The sequence below is a fragment of the Benincasa hispida genome, chromosome 12, assembly GCF_027475165.1.
Source record: "Benincasa hispida cultivar pf3 chromosome 12, pf3_genome.v1.1, whole genome shotgun sequence".
Taxonomy (NCBI): Eukaryota; Viridiplantae; Streptophyta; class Magnoliopsida; order Cucurbitales; family Cucurbitaceae; genus Benincasa; species Benincasa hispida.
In genome coordinates, this window is record NC_143489.1 from 4,832,390 (window position 1) to 4,849,955 (window position 17,566).

At 29.9% G+C, this 17,566-nt stretch overlaps 1 protein-coding gene and 1 long non-coding RNA gene across 3 annotated transcripts; one reads left to right on the forward strand and one right to left on the reverse strand.

The window, feature by feature from the left end:
• The first annotated feature begins 2,897 nt into the window (after nucleotides 1-2,897).
• Nucleotides 2,898-6,339, forward strand: LOC120092582 (uncharacterized). Of its 2 annotated transcripts, none has more exons than XR_016525103.1 (3): nucleotides 2,898-3,540; nucleotides 3,913-3,972; nucleotides 6,039-6,339. It is a non-coding gene; the product is annotated as an uncharacterized LOC120092582 (long non-coding RNA). The 2 variants fall into 2 exon arrangements; XR_016525102.1 differs by lacking the exon at nucleotides 6,039-6,339 and adding an exon at nucleotides 4,554-5,007 and having other exon boundaries at nucleotides 3,024-3,540.
• A 5,888-nt stretch (nucleotides 6,340-12,227) lies between these two features.
• LOC120067772 (intracellular protein transporter USO1-like protein) lies at nucleotides 12,228-16,730 on the reverse strand. Its single transcript, XM_039019350.2, has 3 exons — nucleotides 15,913-16,730; nucleotides 14,533-14,655; nucleotides 12,228-13,979 (listed from the first exon to the last, which is right to left on the reverse strand). The coding sequence occupies exons 1-3, from the start codon at nucleotides 16,339-16,341 to the stop codon at nucleotides 12,483-12,485; spliced, it is 2,049 nt and encodes a 682-aa protein (XP_038875278.1). The 5' UTR covers nucleotides 16,342-16,730; the 3' UTR covers nucleotides 12,228-12,482.
• Nucleotides 16,731-17,566: the final 836 nt, after the last annotated feature.

The following is a 17,566-nucleotide window of genomic DNA, read 5'->3' on the forward strand; positions in this document are numbered from 1 at the left end:
GTGAGGATGACCATCTCCATTGGTATGAGGCTTTTGGGGTGAAACGAAAAACAAAGCCACGAGTATTTATGCCCAAAGTGGACAATATCATACCATTGTGGAGATAGTTTGAGGGTCGTTGATGGTAAAATCCTCGGTGCGGAACAAAGATGTATAATGGAGCCTTGGAAGTAGTCATTAGTATGAGGCCTTTGGGGGTGAAACCAAAAACAAAGCCATGAGGGTTTATGCCAAAAGTGGACAATATCATATCATTGTGGAGATAGTTTGAGGGTCGTTGACCTTATCAAGTGGTATCAGAATCATGCTCCTGAATTAACCATGCTCGGTAGAATCCTCGGTGCCGAACAAAGATGTATAATGGAGCCTTGAGAGTAGTCATGGTGTGATTCGTAGTTGAACTCTATTGGATAGGTGGTATGTTAAGGGGAGGCTCAATGGCCTTTTGGGATGAAACCAAAAACAAAGTCATTAGGGTTTATGCCCAAAGTGGACAATATCATACCATTGTGGAGATAGTTTGAGGGTCATTGTCCTTATCACTAGTTGTAGTTAACCATTATATAGTGTGTTAATTAATATAAGGTATAGTTAATTAACATAAAGTTGTTTTAAAATATAGTAAAATGAACCGACTTATTTACAAATATAGCAAAATGTTTACTGTCTATCATGAAATAAACACTAATAGACATTCATAAGTTAGTGATAGATAATAATAAATATTTATAGGTATCTATCAGAGTATATTACTGATAAACAATGATATTTTGCTATGTTTGAAAATATTTCTAGCAGGTTTATCATTTAAAATAATTACCTATTAATTTATGAATATGTTTTATGTTGATTTTTTTTCGTTGTATGATTATTAGTTTGTTATGTTATGTATTTATAGTACATTACATAATACGTATTTTACCATTATTATTTTAAAATAAATTGTTGCATGAATCATTTTGGACTTGAGAGTCCCAAGTGTAGGAGGGAAGATGTTAGGGGTAAGATTAGAATAACAATAGTCACGTGAGGGTTAAGAAAGTACAGGATACAGGCCAACATGTCAGGGGAGGAAGAGTTCGCAAGAGAGGAGGAAGTTGGGTCAATGACCCAACTTGCTTGCCTCACCCTCGGTGGTTGAGGCCAATGCAAACCCATCTCCTTCCTCAACAGTGCATTTCCCGTGGGCCAGGATCTCAGCCTCTATGTCCGGCTCGAATCACCATTCCTAAACCCTTCTCAAATTAGGAACCCTAGGTCCAACTCTATATATGAACAGAAGCACATAGGAATCATCCAAGGTAACCAAAATTTCTAATTTCTAGCTTGCTTTGACACTTTGATGATTGTTGACTCAAGCATAAAAAATTATGTGACATGCATCACACCGGTGTTATATTTTTCTCTATTTAGTAGGTTGCATTTCTTCTCAAGGAATAAAAATTTACCGTTGAGAGCACCTAAAGATTAAGTGCGTTTTCCTGTTCAAATTTTGCCACCATCGTGAATTGTGTTTGGTAGCATATTCATAAATTAAATTTCAATTTAAATATTTTTTTTCAAAAATATTTTGAAAATATATTTATAAACCATAAAACTAATTATAGTTGCTTACTAAATAGTAGGTCGAATATAAACTATTACCAATTAATTCATGAAGTTATTTTATGTTCAACTTCTTGTATAATCATTATTTTGCAAACATATAATATATCATGTAATAATTATTTTAATTTGAAAAAACGAGTTTATAACGTGAATACTATATATATATATATATTTATTATTTTTATATTTTATAATATGATTCTACATTTTAAAATTTTGAATTCAAAATATTGATATGCTGAAATTAAAAAAAAAATATATTTTTATAACTCGCGTTGTTTGGATCCACAGAACTTGACAATAGTTTACGAAAACTAATTCTGATTACCTATTGAATGTATATTCAATGAACTTAGGGAATTTGAAAACGTAAAACATCAATCAGAATTCTTTAGAAAATAAGTTATTATAAATTTTAGTATTTAAGACCTTTCATTTAAAATATGCTACTTGTGAGAACAAATTAAGAGAGTAATTAGAGAAAATGACTTTTAATTACAATTAACAAATATTATTTTTACCCATTTTTTGGTTCTAACATAGTGAACCATTTTGATGATATCTTACACACAGCATCCTCAAGATCAATTGTATGAAAGTTAATTTGTTTCTTGTTTGGGAAAATATAAATTCAAGGTGAATAGTAGATTTGACTACAAAATCAACTTTTTAGAATAGTTGAAGCTGCACCCACCAAACAAGGTGAATAGTAAAATTGACCAAAAAAATATCCTTTTAACCCAATTTGAAAAACTACTCCCAAAAGGAGAAATGTCTATTTCTTTTAACTCAAGAGATTGACCTTTTTTTCTCCTAACAAAGAAAAAACAACTATCACTTTTAGGCTTGAGGTATGATCGAGTATAAAAAACGTGTCAACGTAATTAAGATATTCAGTACATCTCCTGATCTATTCTCTCATCAGTATCTTATTAAAAAAAATAAATTATAACTTTAATCTTAAGAGATCAAGGAAAATTAGAATTTTATCTATAGGATTAATAGTTAGAATTAATTCCGGTCATAAAAAATTCTTTTTTTTTTCTCATTTTGTTTAATTAAACCAAAAATAGGCAAAGATTTGGCTATGATAAAAAAACAAGACCTTCAAATTATACTATATTTAAAACATACATGTAGAATACAAAAGTGTAATAGTAATTAAAATAAAAGGAAAGTCATGGTGTGAATTTTATAGAGAGAAGATTAGGGCATATGCAAAGGCAAGCAAAAGGGATTCCAAATCCAAAGAGATATATATGTAGAGAAATAGAAGATTAATAGAGAATATGAATATAATGTCTCCCATTAATAATTTCTTTTGTACATAATGTTTTAAATATTATCTTCATCTCTCTCCCTCTCTCTCTCTTCCTTATCTTTATAAAACCCCTTTTGGCGTTCTGTCTTAGATCCATGGGAGTAGTTGTAATTTTGTTGATGTTTCAAAGGAACTTGTTTAGGGTTAAGAGAGCTTTCTTCAGTCCACTCACGGGTGGCGTTTAGGGTTTAATTAGCTGCCGACTCATTCATTCAAATACTGACTCATAAAATTCATGGCCTATGGATTCAGTAAACGACTGAATGATGCGGGAGACAAATTGAATCTTAAGCTTCCTGTACTTGGACTGAAGGGAGCTCCCTTTCCTTTTACCTTCTTCTTCATTCATTCTTTGATCTTTTCCCCCCTTTTTCTTAGCTTATTCTTTCAAGATCTCTTTGTTCTATGGTTAACCACATTTTTCTGTAACTTTTGTTGTAAGTTAAATGTTCCAGACACCCACTTTTACATTTGCAATGTTATGTTGTAAGGAAAAGAAAATTCTTGTTTTTGTTTTTTGCTTTGTTTTTAGCTTTCTTATCAATCAAGAAGATCAAGGTTTCTTCGTCAGCATACCTCAATGGTTAAGACATCCTCAAACTTCATTAGAGGTCAGATATTCGAATATCAACTTTTACAATTTTGTAATATATCTTGATGTTGAAAGAACCATCATCATCATTATTTCGCTCTCATCCAACATAGTTCAATGGTTAAGATATCGCAAATTTCATCTAAAAATTTGAGTACCTACTTTCACAATTATAATGTTTATGTTAAAAAAGAACTGTTTTTCTTCATTTTATTCCTATTTAAGGGAGTAGATCAGATCTCTGCGCTGTTCAGCATAGTTCAAGTTAAGACATTTAAGACATTGTAATCTTTGTTATTGGTCAAAAGTTCAAATACCCACTTTACAGTTACTAAATTATGTTAAAAGAAATTATAAAAATCTTGTCTTTTCCTCCCCTTCTCTTGATCAGTACTTAATGAAAGCTTGGATTCAGATTTGCCCAGAGAAGACCCATTTGAGAAAATTTCAGGTAAAATGACTAATGTTTTCTTCTTTTTGTTTGGTTATTAATGTTTAATAATATTAATGGAAGGGGTGGATTAGGGTTTTTGGAAAAGATGGAATATTTTAGAGAGAGAAAAGGAGTTTAATGGACACAAGGTTCAGCACACACACCATAGCTTCTTGGGTGATGGTCTTTGTGCTGCAACAAGTTCCCAGACATGTTATATTACACCTTTCCCAGAGAGTTTTATTAAAGAAAACAAATTTGGTTATGAATTTACTGTTTTACCCCTTCTATTTCTATACAATGACTCTCATAGATTTTATTACATTAATCTTAAAAAATCTCAGAAAACGACTGTTTTTCCTCCTCCTGTTTGTCTGATTAGTTTCTGAGATTTTTGTTTTGTTTTGTTTTCTAGTTTCTTTTTTCCCTTCCTTTCCTGCATGTTTATTACGACTTCTTCTAGGGTTCTGTCCTTTTTCATTTGTTCAAGGTGGATTTAAGGTTTTTTTTTTTTTTTTTAATAAAAAATGATTATGGAAGTTAAATGGATTATGTAAAAGTTGCTTTAGTTTAATGGGTAATTGATTTATCATTTTTAGGTACAAGAAAAGCAACTGAATGAGATTGAAGAGGTTCTCTATGCTGTAAACTTTTCTTTTTTCTCTTTCTATTTTGCTTATTGATATAGCATCTTCAAACAATTTAAAATAAAAACTATCTGATATATACTTAATTATACCCCAAGATTTGGAGTTTTACACATGTTTGAGAAAAGTGATGAAAGAAGGAAGCAAAAGAACTAAAAAGTTATTGAAGGGATGGGAGATCTCTCCCATTATGTTGATTTAAGAATCTATGTTTTTGTTTCCTTTGAGTAAGATTGAGTTGGAAAGTTTAGATTTTTAATTGAGGGTAGCTAGGAAAAAAAATGGGGTTTAGCTGGAAATTTTGTTGGTTTAGGATGTCATTATATAGCATGTATGATAAATTCTATGGTTTGAATATGAACAAATGTTAATATTTTCAATATCAAATTCAAAAGTTGAAACCAAATACATTGTTGTGTTTTTATTGTGAAAATAGGTATTGGTGCATTGCATCATAACTCCTCATCAAACCCTAGAATATCTGTTCTAGGCAAAATCTCTCTTTTTATTCCAAAAAAAAAAAAAAAAAAACCCCTTTTTCAATCTTATGATGGTTTTCTTCTCTTTTCTGGCTGGTCATGTTTGAGCAATTTTATTGTAGGACAAAGTTTTGGTATTTTCAAAGTCAATTTCATAATCATTTTGTTTCTTAAAAGAAAAAGAAGAGGGGGAAATTAAAAAAAAAAAAAAAAAAAGAGAGAGAGAGAGAGAGAAATATGTCTCATCTCATAATTTCTTCCTTTTAAACAATCCTCTTTTTCTTTTAAAAAATCTAATCAAGTAGGTTGAAAATATCCTTAACAGGTAATTTCAAAATTCTCTCATCTTTGTTTTTTTGAATTTGGCTAGGAAGTCAAAAGAATTGTTTAACATGTGGAAAAAATTAGCAAGAAAACAAGTTTTAGTTCTTGATTAAAAGTTTGTTTGGATTGTTTTGGTAGCATAATCAAAATCAAAATCCAAAATACCTTTGATGAAAGTTTATGAGTTATTTATTATTATTATTATTTTTAAAACAGAAGCCAATTTCTTTTGATTGTTTTCATAAATATCAAGTTTTTGTTAGGATTTTTTTTTCCAAAAGAAAGAATTAACTTGTTAGGTAAATTCTAGTCTTGCTGAAGTAATTTTCATATGTTTGTATGGGGAATTAAAGTTGCCTTTGGATAATGTAATATTTTTATTACTTGGATTAATAGTGACATAGCTCATTCCAGGCCATTAATATAGTGGATGTCCTATAACATTGGAACTCCTTTTGCAGATTGGTTGGATTTAATGTTTGTGTATTGCAACCCTATCTATTTGACCATGTTTTTTTTGGAAATTTATTTGAGCAGGGTTACTTGCCTCTTTATTGAGGATTTCATTTTCCAATCTTTTTTTTTTTTTTTAAATTTTCGGAATTACATTTTTTAAAATAATATTTATCTTAAGGGTCAAGTGCAGGACTGCAATTATTCATGGGGAAATTGCAAACATCATGGGACTATTGAACAAGACCTAGTAATCTCTTATATGCTGCAATATTGTACTAGTTTTTTTTTAAAAAAAAAAATTATATTATTCATCATCGAGATCATTTGGGTTTAGATGGATGTTAAAATTCTTAGTTTAGATACAAGAATTTGTTGTAACAAATTTGAATAGGATTGTAACAATTTTATAGGGTACAAACATTTATACTTTGGCTAATGTGTATTTTGAAAATTTAATGAAGATGCTAACAATTTTAGAAGTTTTAGAGGTTGAATAGTAGCCAAATTATACCATTCAAAATATCGTCATAAATCCAAAGTGATCTTATTATCGCATGTATTGTTCCACATTAAATTTAAGAAAAAATACTCTTACCATCCGTTAGGATTCACTTGAGATAATAAAATATTATTTAAAAAATTATTTTTTATTTATATGCTTCTGAAAAAAAAAAATTGACTAAAATATATTGGCAAAGTTATTTTTTTATGGTTATTAAACATTCGATTTTTTTTTTTTCAAAATAACTTATTTTTAAATTAAATATTTGATAATGTATTCAAAAAGCACCCTTAGTTTATATCTAACTATCACTTTATGTTAGTTTTTATTTTTTATACTAATTTAGTTCCTTTCAAATTGATACAATTTTATCTTTAAGATTAGGGTTTTATCACTATTTAGATTTTATCTATTGTTTTTTTTTAAATAAGTACTAGAAGTCGAGAGATTAGTAGATTTAATTTAATTTTTTAAGTTTAATGATGGATTGTTTTTAAATATAGAAAAATAAATTAAAATATTTACAAAATATAGTAAAATTTTAGAACTATCAATGATAAATGTTGATAGACATTGATAGATGACATTGATAAAAGTCTATCAATGTCTATCAAACGTTTATCATTGGTAGTTCTAAAATTTGTTTATATATTGTAAATATTTTTTAATTGATTTACCATTTGAAATAATTTTTCTTTCATGATTTATACTTTTAATATCAATTTTTTTAAAATTAAAATTCACATTTAATATATAATGTTATTGTTTTTTAGTTAATTTAAAATTATATAACTTTGATTATTTTCTCAAACTATTTAAAGTAATTTAAAAAAATTTATTTCATAATTACTTTAATTTAAGTAATAAAGATTAATGTGAAATACTTCATAACAAGGTTAAGTTATATTTTGAATTAAAACTCAACTTCAAGGATAAAAATGACACTTTGAAATTGAATTATATTAAGGATTAAGACCCTGTGTTATATCATCAAATCGTGATTTTTTTTCCGCGTAATACTAATCGATAGGGCTTCATTGATAAGTGCTACCCACTTATTAATCAGATCGGACATCTTTTAAAACTATTACTATTTTGATATTTAGAGATTAAAAGAAAATTAGATATAAAATCAAAGTACTAAAAATCTTTTTTTTTTTCCTTTAAAATTTACAATATTCGATTGCTCACAAATTTGGCTCAATTAAGTGTAGCACTTGTTTAAGCAAGTTCAAAATAATTTACATGTACTATGTTCTTAACTAAAATGTTCTTTTCATCACACATAATTGTTGTGCAATTTTAAAGTGAATAACCAATAAGTTGTACAATACTTTAATAAGTGAGGAAAATAGGTCCAATATAATTAAGTCGAGCTATCTAATTAACTAGCAAACTTGAGTTAGCTAATTTAATTTTGAGAATATTAAGTGTCATTAATTTCGAGAGTATTAAACACATTTTTGAATATGTACGATGTACTTGATGACATAATTTGAACATAAAAATGAGGATATATATATATATATATTCCACCCTCTAATTCGAGAATTCGAATATTTAGTTGGATAATCTCTTTTTAGTGATTAAATTCTATGTAAAAAATGTTCCTTATTCATTTTTAATCTTTTTAATTAAAAAAATAAGTATTAATCAATATATCCTATAAATGGAATATTATAAGAATATATCATTTGATAGGTCTAAGTCCCATCTCCATAGTGCAACAAAAAATGGAAAATCAAACCAATCTAAACTAATTAAATAATTTAGTTCTTTTTTCTAGTATAAATTAAACATATTGATTTGTATTTAGAGAAAACATAATTAAACATATTGATTTGTATTTAGAGAAAACAAAAAGTATTGGTTCGGATCGATTTTTGGTTTAAAAAACCAATTAAAAATTGAATCAACGGTGTATGTATATACCTTGAAAATCTTTTAATATTTTAATTATTACGATGTATATATTTTTGTTATTTAGAAAAGAAAAAAATGTTGATTATTATGGTCATGGTATATTTTTTATTTAAAAAAGTTTCAAGAAAATACATTTAAATTTAGGAAATTATTTCAAATGGTAAAATTGTGGAAAATATTTACAAAATATAACAAAATTTTAGAATTATCAATAATAGACGTTGATCTATTAGTGATATTGATAGACACTGATAGACACTGATAGCATCTATCATTGATAGCTTTAAAGTTTTGCTACATTTTGTAAATATTTTGTTTTATTTTTTTATATTTAAAAATTGCCCTTCAAATTTCAATTTATAAAAAAAAAAAGAATAGACTCAATGTTAATGTTTGCTAACAAAAAGAACCAATTCACACATAAAAGTGGAAATAAAATAAAAATATAGAAGAAAAAACAAAAAAACAAAAAATCGAAAACCAAATTCATTGGTTTTGATCTCTTATTTATAAAATTATTGGTTTGACTTAGTTCTCAATTGACTCCAAAATTGATAAATTCAAATCGACTATGATCACCTGACTAATTATATTTTGATCCTTAATATTTAAGTGTTTGTTTTAATTTATTATTATTTTTTTGCTAGTACTGTATTGATTAAATCTCTTATTTTGTGTTACCATATATAAATTATGCGAATTAAGCTAATTTTAGTTGTTTTCTTATTTGATTCTTTGTTTTTGTATATATATCATAGACATCTTCATTGTAAATAATTCATAATCTACTCAATAAAATATATACATCTACATTTTGAATGAAAAAATATTTTAGTCTTTTTCCTTTTTCATTAGTCATTTAACTAGAATCTAAATTTACTCATAAACCTACTTCATATACTTTCCAACCCTTTGTTCATGTAAACATTTATAGTGCATCAACAAATTAAAAGAGGCACCTACATCTAGTTACTATTAAACAATCTATTAAAAAATAGGTTAATTAAGTTTTTAGTATTTTAAGTTGTAAGCTTGTATCTATTTTACACTTTGAACTTTTTTTAAAAAAATTGTTGTTAGGTTCTTGAATTTTCAATTGTCTATCGATTCTTAAATTTTAAAATGCTCTATTGATATTGATCTTTGAATATCTTGTTCTAACTGTGTCTAATAAGATGTTTGTGACATATTTAAAATTTTTAAAAATCAATAGTTTATTTGATATAAAATGAACTTTTTTTTATGTCAACCTTAAACGTAAAAAAAATAGAGATTTGAATTTTTTTAAAATAAAAAATAAAATAGGTTAATATTCTATTGGACACAAAATAAAAAACTAAAAGTATAAGACTTGTTAAACACTATTTAAGGTTTATAGTCTTATTCAACACAAATTTTAGAGACCCAACAAAATTCTTAACAATAGGGTTTAAATCATTACAAATTACAAACTATCACAAAGGACTAAACCGTTAGACATTAAAATTCAAGCAGTAAATCATTATCAATTATAAATTACATGGATGAAATTGATTTTTATTGACTAAAGTCTAAGGACTAGCTTTATACTTGAATGAAAACACAAATACCAAATCTTCTCTCTAATGAAAAGAAATAAATTATATATATATATATAATGTTAAAAAATTAATACAATAGATCCAAACCAATATGTTTGAATTTGTGCCCTAATATATTACTTTATTAGCCTAATGTATTGTAAAATTTTGTAATTTTTCAAACTTCCACACAACCAAGTTGCTTATTTTGACTAGTCATTTTACCGATGTTCATATAGTATATTCTTATCCACATTTTATTGAATCAACTTGATTTTATCATTTAGTTTGAGTTATTGAATTAATACAAGTTTTTTAGATTATTTTATTATTATCATTAATTTTGTCATGTTTTGGCGGTATTTGGTAAGTATAGAGCATGCTAAATTTGGAGGGGTGGATTCCCAATGTCACAAAATCCAACCATTTCTTGTATAATATATGGTTCTTGCCGCCATTCATTTCTTCACTCTTGATTTATAAGTGATAAGCCCGAAGTTTTTTTTCTCAAAAAAAACAAAAAAGAAAAAAAGAAAAAATCTATTTTGATAGCGATTATGTTTTTTTTTTTTTTTTTTTTTTTTTTTTTTTTTTTAATTTTAGAAAATTGAGCATTGACATCTTTCTTAAATATCATGATTGAATTTTTAGCCAAATTTTAAAAATTATTTTTTTAGTCTTCAAAATTTAAGTGGTAGAAAGTAGATAATTAAAAAAGAAATTTGGAGGTAGGAGTAGTGTGTATATGCTTAATTTTCAAAAACAAAAAACTAAAAATCATATGATTACCAAATGAGCCTTAAGTTTATAAACACTACTTCTATTTATAAGTTTTCATGTTTTGTCATCTACCTTCTATCAAGCTTTCAAAAATCAAACTAAGTTTTAAAATTAAAAAAAGTAGTTTCCAAAAATGTGTTTATGTTATTAGAATTTAGCTAGAAGTTTAGTTGTTTCTTTAGAAAGTGTGAAAACTATAATTAGAAAATTGAATGGAAATAAACATAAATTTCAAAAACTAAAGACTAAAAACTAAAAATAAAATTGTTATCAATCGGAGTGTTAATTAAAAAATGTAAAGTCTTGTTCAAATATATAAAGAAAAATGAAAACTTAACTGAAATTATCAATTACATCACACGTTAAGAGTTCAAATCGATGAGATTAAAAGTTTGAAGTTAAATCGATTTATTGAATAAAGTATGTAAAATAGATATTAGTTTATTTGGTAAAATAATGTACAAATCAATATAGAAAAATCAGTTAATGGTACTTGGAACTATTTTTCTCTCTAAAGGGTTAAGGTTCGATTCTTCATCCTCACTATAATTGTTGTACTAGTTCCTTCCATTTTTTTATTTGATACGTCATTAAATAATTTATTAATTATATTAATTTATGCTACTCTTGTGACATACGATGAATTGAGGTAATATGAAAAGTTTTTGATATTACCATAGTACTAGAAATTATCACTCAATAATCCGCAAAATGAATAGAATTTAAAAAGTAATATAAGGTAGATCTCACTTAATCCAATCTAATCTATACCATTTATTATTACCAAGGAAACGTTTGGTTTTCAAATACCATTTATTGCCACTAAGAAAAGTTTGGTTTCAACCCCTATTTAATGTGACCTTCCAAGAACAAGCTCTAATAAACACATCCAATTATATATGCACGATAAAGCCCCACCCTACCCCTAAACTACTAGTTGTTTTATTATTATTATAATTATTTTAATTTTTGAGAGAAAAAAGAGCTAATTGCAAAACGACTCAGAAATATAGTAGTAATTGCAATTACACATTCAAACTTTTATGATCGTTAAAATTTGACCCTCAAACTTACAATTGTTATAGAAGTTGGACCTCTAAATGATAAAAGTTGACCCTTAAACTTATACAATTATCACAATTTCCTCAATTATATAAGTTTAAGAGTCCAATTTAATCGATGTATAAGTTTGGTGGGTCAATTTTTTTACAATTAAAAGTTGGTTTAAATCTTATTTTGGTCTATGAACTTTGAATCTTATTCTATTTTGAACACCCCTAATCTAAAATATAAGTCATCTCATCATTTTATTTAAGAGTTAACAAAATCTTAATAGCATGAATCAAAATAAACACTTTTTAAAAACTCAAGGACTAAAATAGATGTTTTTAAAAGTTTGGAGACTAAAATAGAACAAGTTTCAAAGTTCAAGGGCCAAAATAGGATTTAAACCTTAAAAACTTGAGGGTATAATTACAACTACAACCATATTTTAGGAATGGTTTTTACAATTTGCACAAAAAGGAAAAAGACCATAAATCTTCTCCATCCCCCTTCACCCCAAGGGTATATTAATACAAAATTTCTTTTAAGGGTCTTGATCTCCATCTAAATTGTGCAATTATATATAAAAGAAAAGGTAATAACATTACACTTGCTGCTCCAACTAATATACCAATCCTTACAGTTGCTGAAGTGGAAGGTAAAACTGTACTATATTGAGATACCATAATAAGGATTCAAAAAGAGAGTGATATCACCAAAGTACTCAAAAAGGTAGTATCCTACACCAGCAAGGCTAAGAAACCACCAGATTAACCAAACTCTCCACACTCCCTACCTCAGTTGTATAAACAAATCACTTGAAAAGTTTTAACCGTGATCGAGTCCCCTTCGACCTTGCTTCAAGAAGCTTTGCGTGCAGAGTGTTCTCCTTTAGTCCAGGAGGCAATTTCAATGACGACGATTGTGTCATGTTGATCTCTGGGGCTGCTACTGTCCACTGTCTCACCGGACTTGCTTGATTCCTCCACCCTGAGTTGCTGCAGGAGGCCTCACCATAAGTATCTTCAGGATGCACATTGTCTCCATCCTTCAATGAGAGTTGATTTCTGATAAGATTGTCCAGCATGTGGCTTGAGTTCGGACCGTGGATCGGATGGTGATTGTTTCTTCTCTCGTTACTTCCACCATCAGCGTCTTGACAGTTCTCGGTCTTGCAAGGTTTGTTTGCTTCAGGAAGCAACACTTCGGGTTTTCCTTGTTCTATGTTCACTAACTGGGCCTTCTTGTTTCCAATACAAGACCTCGCCCATGCCATTTGTTCTTCAAACCTTACTTGCAAGCTGGACGGAGTGCGGCTTTTTGACCTCTCATGAGACCCAAGTTTCCTTTGCACGTCGCTTGATTTTCCTGTTTCGTCAACATGATCTTGTGCATTCTCGTTTTCATGAGTCATCGTATTGCTGTTATTTGGCTTGTTTAACTCAAAACAATGTGAATCACTATCTTGAGAATCTTCATCGTCCCCAGCTTGAGGCGCACTGGCAGCCTCATTCATTGGGACTGACTCAAGTGAATTCCGGCGATCTCTTAACAATTGGTCATTCTTGCTATCATTGGCATCGTTTCGTTTCGCTTCAAGAAAGCTCTCTATTTCAAGTTGTAGTTTCTCCACAACAGACTTCCCGATGTTGGTCTCATTGTTTTCTTGCTGCATCTGCATCCTTTCATCAAGCCAAGCTTCCGAAATATGGAGAATTAAACCATCACGGTCGGCTCTTCCAGCGGTGATCCTGTCAGATTTCGGTTTCAAGCAATGCACCAGGTTCTCATAGTGATTTATACCCTTGGCGAATTCATCACAGAGATCTTCTAATAGCATCCTAGACTTTTTCTCTCTTTCCATCTCATTTAGGGCATTTACAAGAGAAGATTTCGTCTCAGAAAGATCCCTTGCAAACTTCCTATGTAGGCTCTCTGATCGTTTCCTCAACTTCCTCTCGTTTTCAAGCTCATCTCTGACGGACTGAATTGCAGCCTTGATACGATCTTCTTCCTTGTTTTTTCTAACAAGTTTGTCTTCTGCAATTTCCTTTATTAAATCATCCATCTCATGGCGATCAGCTTGCCGCTGTCGAAGCAGCTCTTTCATCTTGACATGAGCATGGTCGAGTTCTGTTTTCAATGCTTTTATCAAAGCTATATTCGACGCATGTTGCTCTTCCAAACTCCAGATTCGGTTTAATACTTTTAGCAGTTCCGTGGATGTCTTAAGACTATAATGTGATTCACCCATTCTTCCCTTGAAGTCCAAAGAACTAGTAGGAGTCATTGCGGGGTTATAAGGTGCCACCTGCAAGAAAAGAGGTTTCAATATGTCATACAAAAGATATTGAAGCTCAGATTGAAGAAGAACCGACAGACTACAGAGGATAACCAATGACAAGCCGGGTTCTTGAATGATGGTGGATTGTTGGAGCTTTGGCCATTTTGGAACACAAGCCTTTACTAAACATATTGGTGCAATAACAACCAACCAACTTAGATGATGGCTTTTTTAAACCAAACACAAGCAAGAATACACAAGGAAATATCATACTCCCTCGTTCATGGTTTGGCATACATTATGCAGAGAGGTAGTGCAATTCAAGAACCAATCGTATCAGTTATGATCATGTTCAAAGTTTTTAAAGAAAGCTCATTTTGGTTAGTTCTCACGCTATGCTACCGGTTTAAATAGAACAGCCTAACATTCACTATACACCTCCTTGACTTGAAAAGGATTTCAAATCACTATCTTATTTGTCCTATGAACCAAATTCTTTACATGAAAAGGCATAGTACCATGAAAATCAAATGGGAAAAAATTTAGTCAATAAATGTGGAAAAGAGAGAAAAATTTGTACCTCCATGGAGCTTCCATAGCTTGGAGATACGGGCTGAAGAGCTTGATTGTTCCTTTCAATTGATTGATGATGTTGCAATAATGATGCAGCGACATGCCTCCTTAAACTGCTTGCACTTGCTGGCTGCCATTGGAAGTTATGTATAATAAGAAAATAGAAAAAAAGGCAAACAAAAAGAAGGAAGAAAAACAAAAAACTACCGGCCTGGTTGTCATAAAGGTTAAGATCCAATCATGAATAGAAATAATAGTAATAATAAATCGATGCAACTGATTAGATCAACTTTGTTCATTTGAGCATTCGAATAAAGGGGATAGAAATTTATCCAACTAAATGAAAATCTTAACCAAATAGTTCGTTGCAACTTTTATATGTACAATATTGGGAGGAAGGTGATTGGGGGCTGTTTGTAATGACTTTTCGAATGCTTAAAAAATGGGTTTTCAAGCACTTGGAAAGTTAATCCAAACAGACCCCAAAGAGGAATGAAAGGAAGATAAATGAATCCAGTAAATTGTTAAGTGACACAGCGAAAAGTGTAACGAAAACACGAGTTTACACTATGCAACAAGCTAGTTTATGCTAAGCATAGCTCAATCGACATTAGGCACTTAAAATTGTAGTAATTCAAAAAGCGCAAAGATGAAAACTGAGAATATCAACTGCAGAAAAATGGCAACTGGAAGATAAAATTGCTCCTCTTTAACGAGCAAGAGAGACAACAGATGGTAAACCAATGAGAACTAAGATGCAGAAGATGAAAAAAATTACGAACAAACGAGCAAAATTACATGAAAGAACCTCCAACTGAGGTTATAAAAGATCAAAAACAAAGTTTAGTTACATACAGATTCTTAAGCATGAGCCAAAAGAGATAGGTTAAAGTGCACTGAACCAGACCCCCAATACCATAACCTGTTTAAACCCCATTGAAATAAACAACCACATTAACCACAGACCAGCTAGAAATAAACATCTTGCCACAAACACATTTGATCAAAGCTGATCTTTCCACTCAAAAAGAAAGATGCCCTGTAGGAAATGGTACTGTAGCCAAATCTCAATAGGAAACAGAGAAGGAACATCATAAAAGGGAGCAATTAAGAAACCGAAAGGAAACCAATCATTCCACAGTTCAGAAACATTATGCACAAAACAAGGGAACCAGCTTGGTTTTAGAATGCCTTCTGTTTGTAATACTCAATCATCACCAAAAAGAAAATACAAAGAAAACAGAACATATATCCCCAAATTTTACCCTAGAAGGGTTGGGATTGTTAAGCAAATGCATAATGTAGAAAAAACAGGCACAAATCCAAAACCCCAAATCAAAAACAGCAACAAGAATCAAAGTTTGAAAGTAAAAACAAAAAATCAGACCTGTTCAGGAGAGCTGGGGCAAGGATCACCAAGAAAATTGGAAAGGTCAAGGGTTTTATCCTTATGAGAGTGATGATGATGATGAAAGTAGCGGCGGCGGATAAGCCTTGAATCAGCAGGAGCACCATTAGAAACGCCATTATTGGAAGCTCTGTGCATTTTAGGAAGTGGAAGGTATTGATGAAACTCCCAAAGAGCAGCCGCTAGCTTTCTGGCAGAGATAGAAGAAGAAAAACAAGAATTATGGTAAAAAGGGTCTGTTTGGTTAATGATGGTCTCTTGAGGAGGAGGAGCCCAAATCCTCCATGAAGGCACTGGAGTGCAAGGTCCACATCTTTTCCCAATCAAAACCTCTCTCCTTAACTTTTTTCCCAAATTTTCCTCCTTTTCTGCTCCCCCTTCCCCACTCTTCCCTTCCCCTTTTTCCATTTTCCCCTCTTAAAAAAACCCTTCTCTTCTTCTCTTTTCTCTCTCATCCATCCCCTTTTTTTGGCCCTAAATTTTTTTTTCTGGGGTTTAAGAATTTTCAGCAAAGGTTTTGTTTTTTCAGGTGGGGTTTCATTTTTTCTTTTTTGGTTTAAATTTCTTTTCTTTTTCACTTGCCAGCCTTCTACTGAACCTTGGGCTGTGATCTGATCTGAAGCTATTTCCGTGGTAGCCTAAAAAGTTTGATGGAAAAAGTTTTTGGATTACCTGTTGAGCATCTAGCTGGGGTCACCCGCGATTATTTATTAAAATTTTATATATATTTTTTAAAAAAATGCTCTCTTTCAACGATTATCTTCTCAATTAGTACAAGAAGTTCCTTCCTTCTTGCCAAGATTGGATTTTTAAACAAGATCTTCATAAATAACAACAAAAGGAATAAAAAAAAAAAACTGGCAACTTCAGTGGAATTACTGCAGACTGTCACGTGGACTTGTTCACTTGCTTTTGCCTTCTTTGTTTCTCATTCTGACAGAGGTTTTAGGATTTGATTAATCTTAAACTTGAGAAAAAGGTATGATTTAGTTAAGCTAATTAATGATAATTAAATATGAAAACCCAAAAAGAAAAGGGGAAAAAGAAGGAGTTTTACTTGATTCCTCATTGTGGCGTGTTGGGTTTGCTTTTGATGAAAGTACATCTTTCATCAGGACCGTTGAATTTAATTAGCATTGAGATTGGTGATTTGATCGATCATGTGTCATAAATGTCTTCAAACATTCTTACAAATTAACTGCCATCCTCTTCTAGAACTGTCCCAACAAACAAAGTTTAATGTTTTAAATCTTGTATATACTTTCTTTTGTATATTTTTTTTAACCTTAAAACAAAGTTACTTTTGACATATACAAATGTTTACCTTCTCAATTTGGGTGGCTTCCTTCTCCATTGTAGTTTAAATTTATGAATTTTGTATTTATCTTATTAGATAATCATTTGATTTTTAGTTTTAAAAATTAGATTTATAAATACTACTTACGACTCTAAATTTTTTCATTTATTATCCATTTTTTACTAACGATTTAAAAAACCAAGCAAAATTATGAAAATTAAAAAAAAAATGTAGCTTTTATTACTCGTTATTGTTTTTTGAATCTAGCTTAGAATTCAACCATTGTACTTAAAAAATATGTAAATCAATGTACGAAAATGTGAAAAAAATAAACTG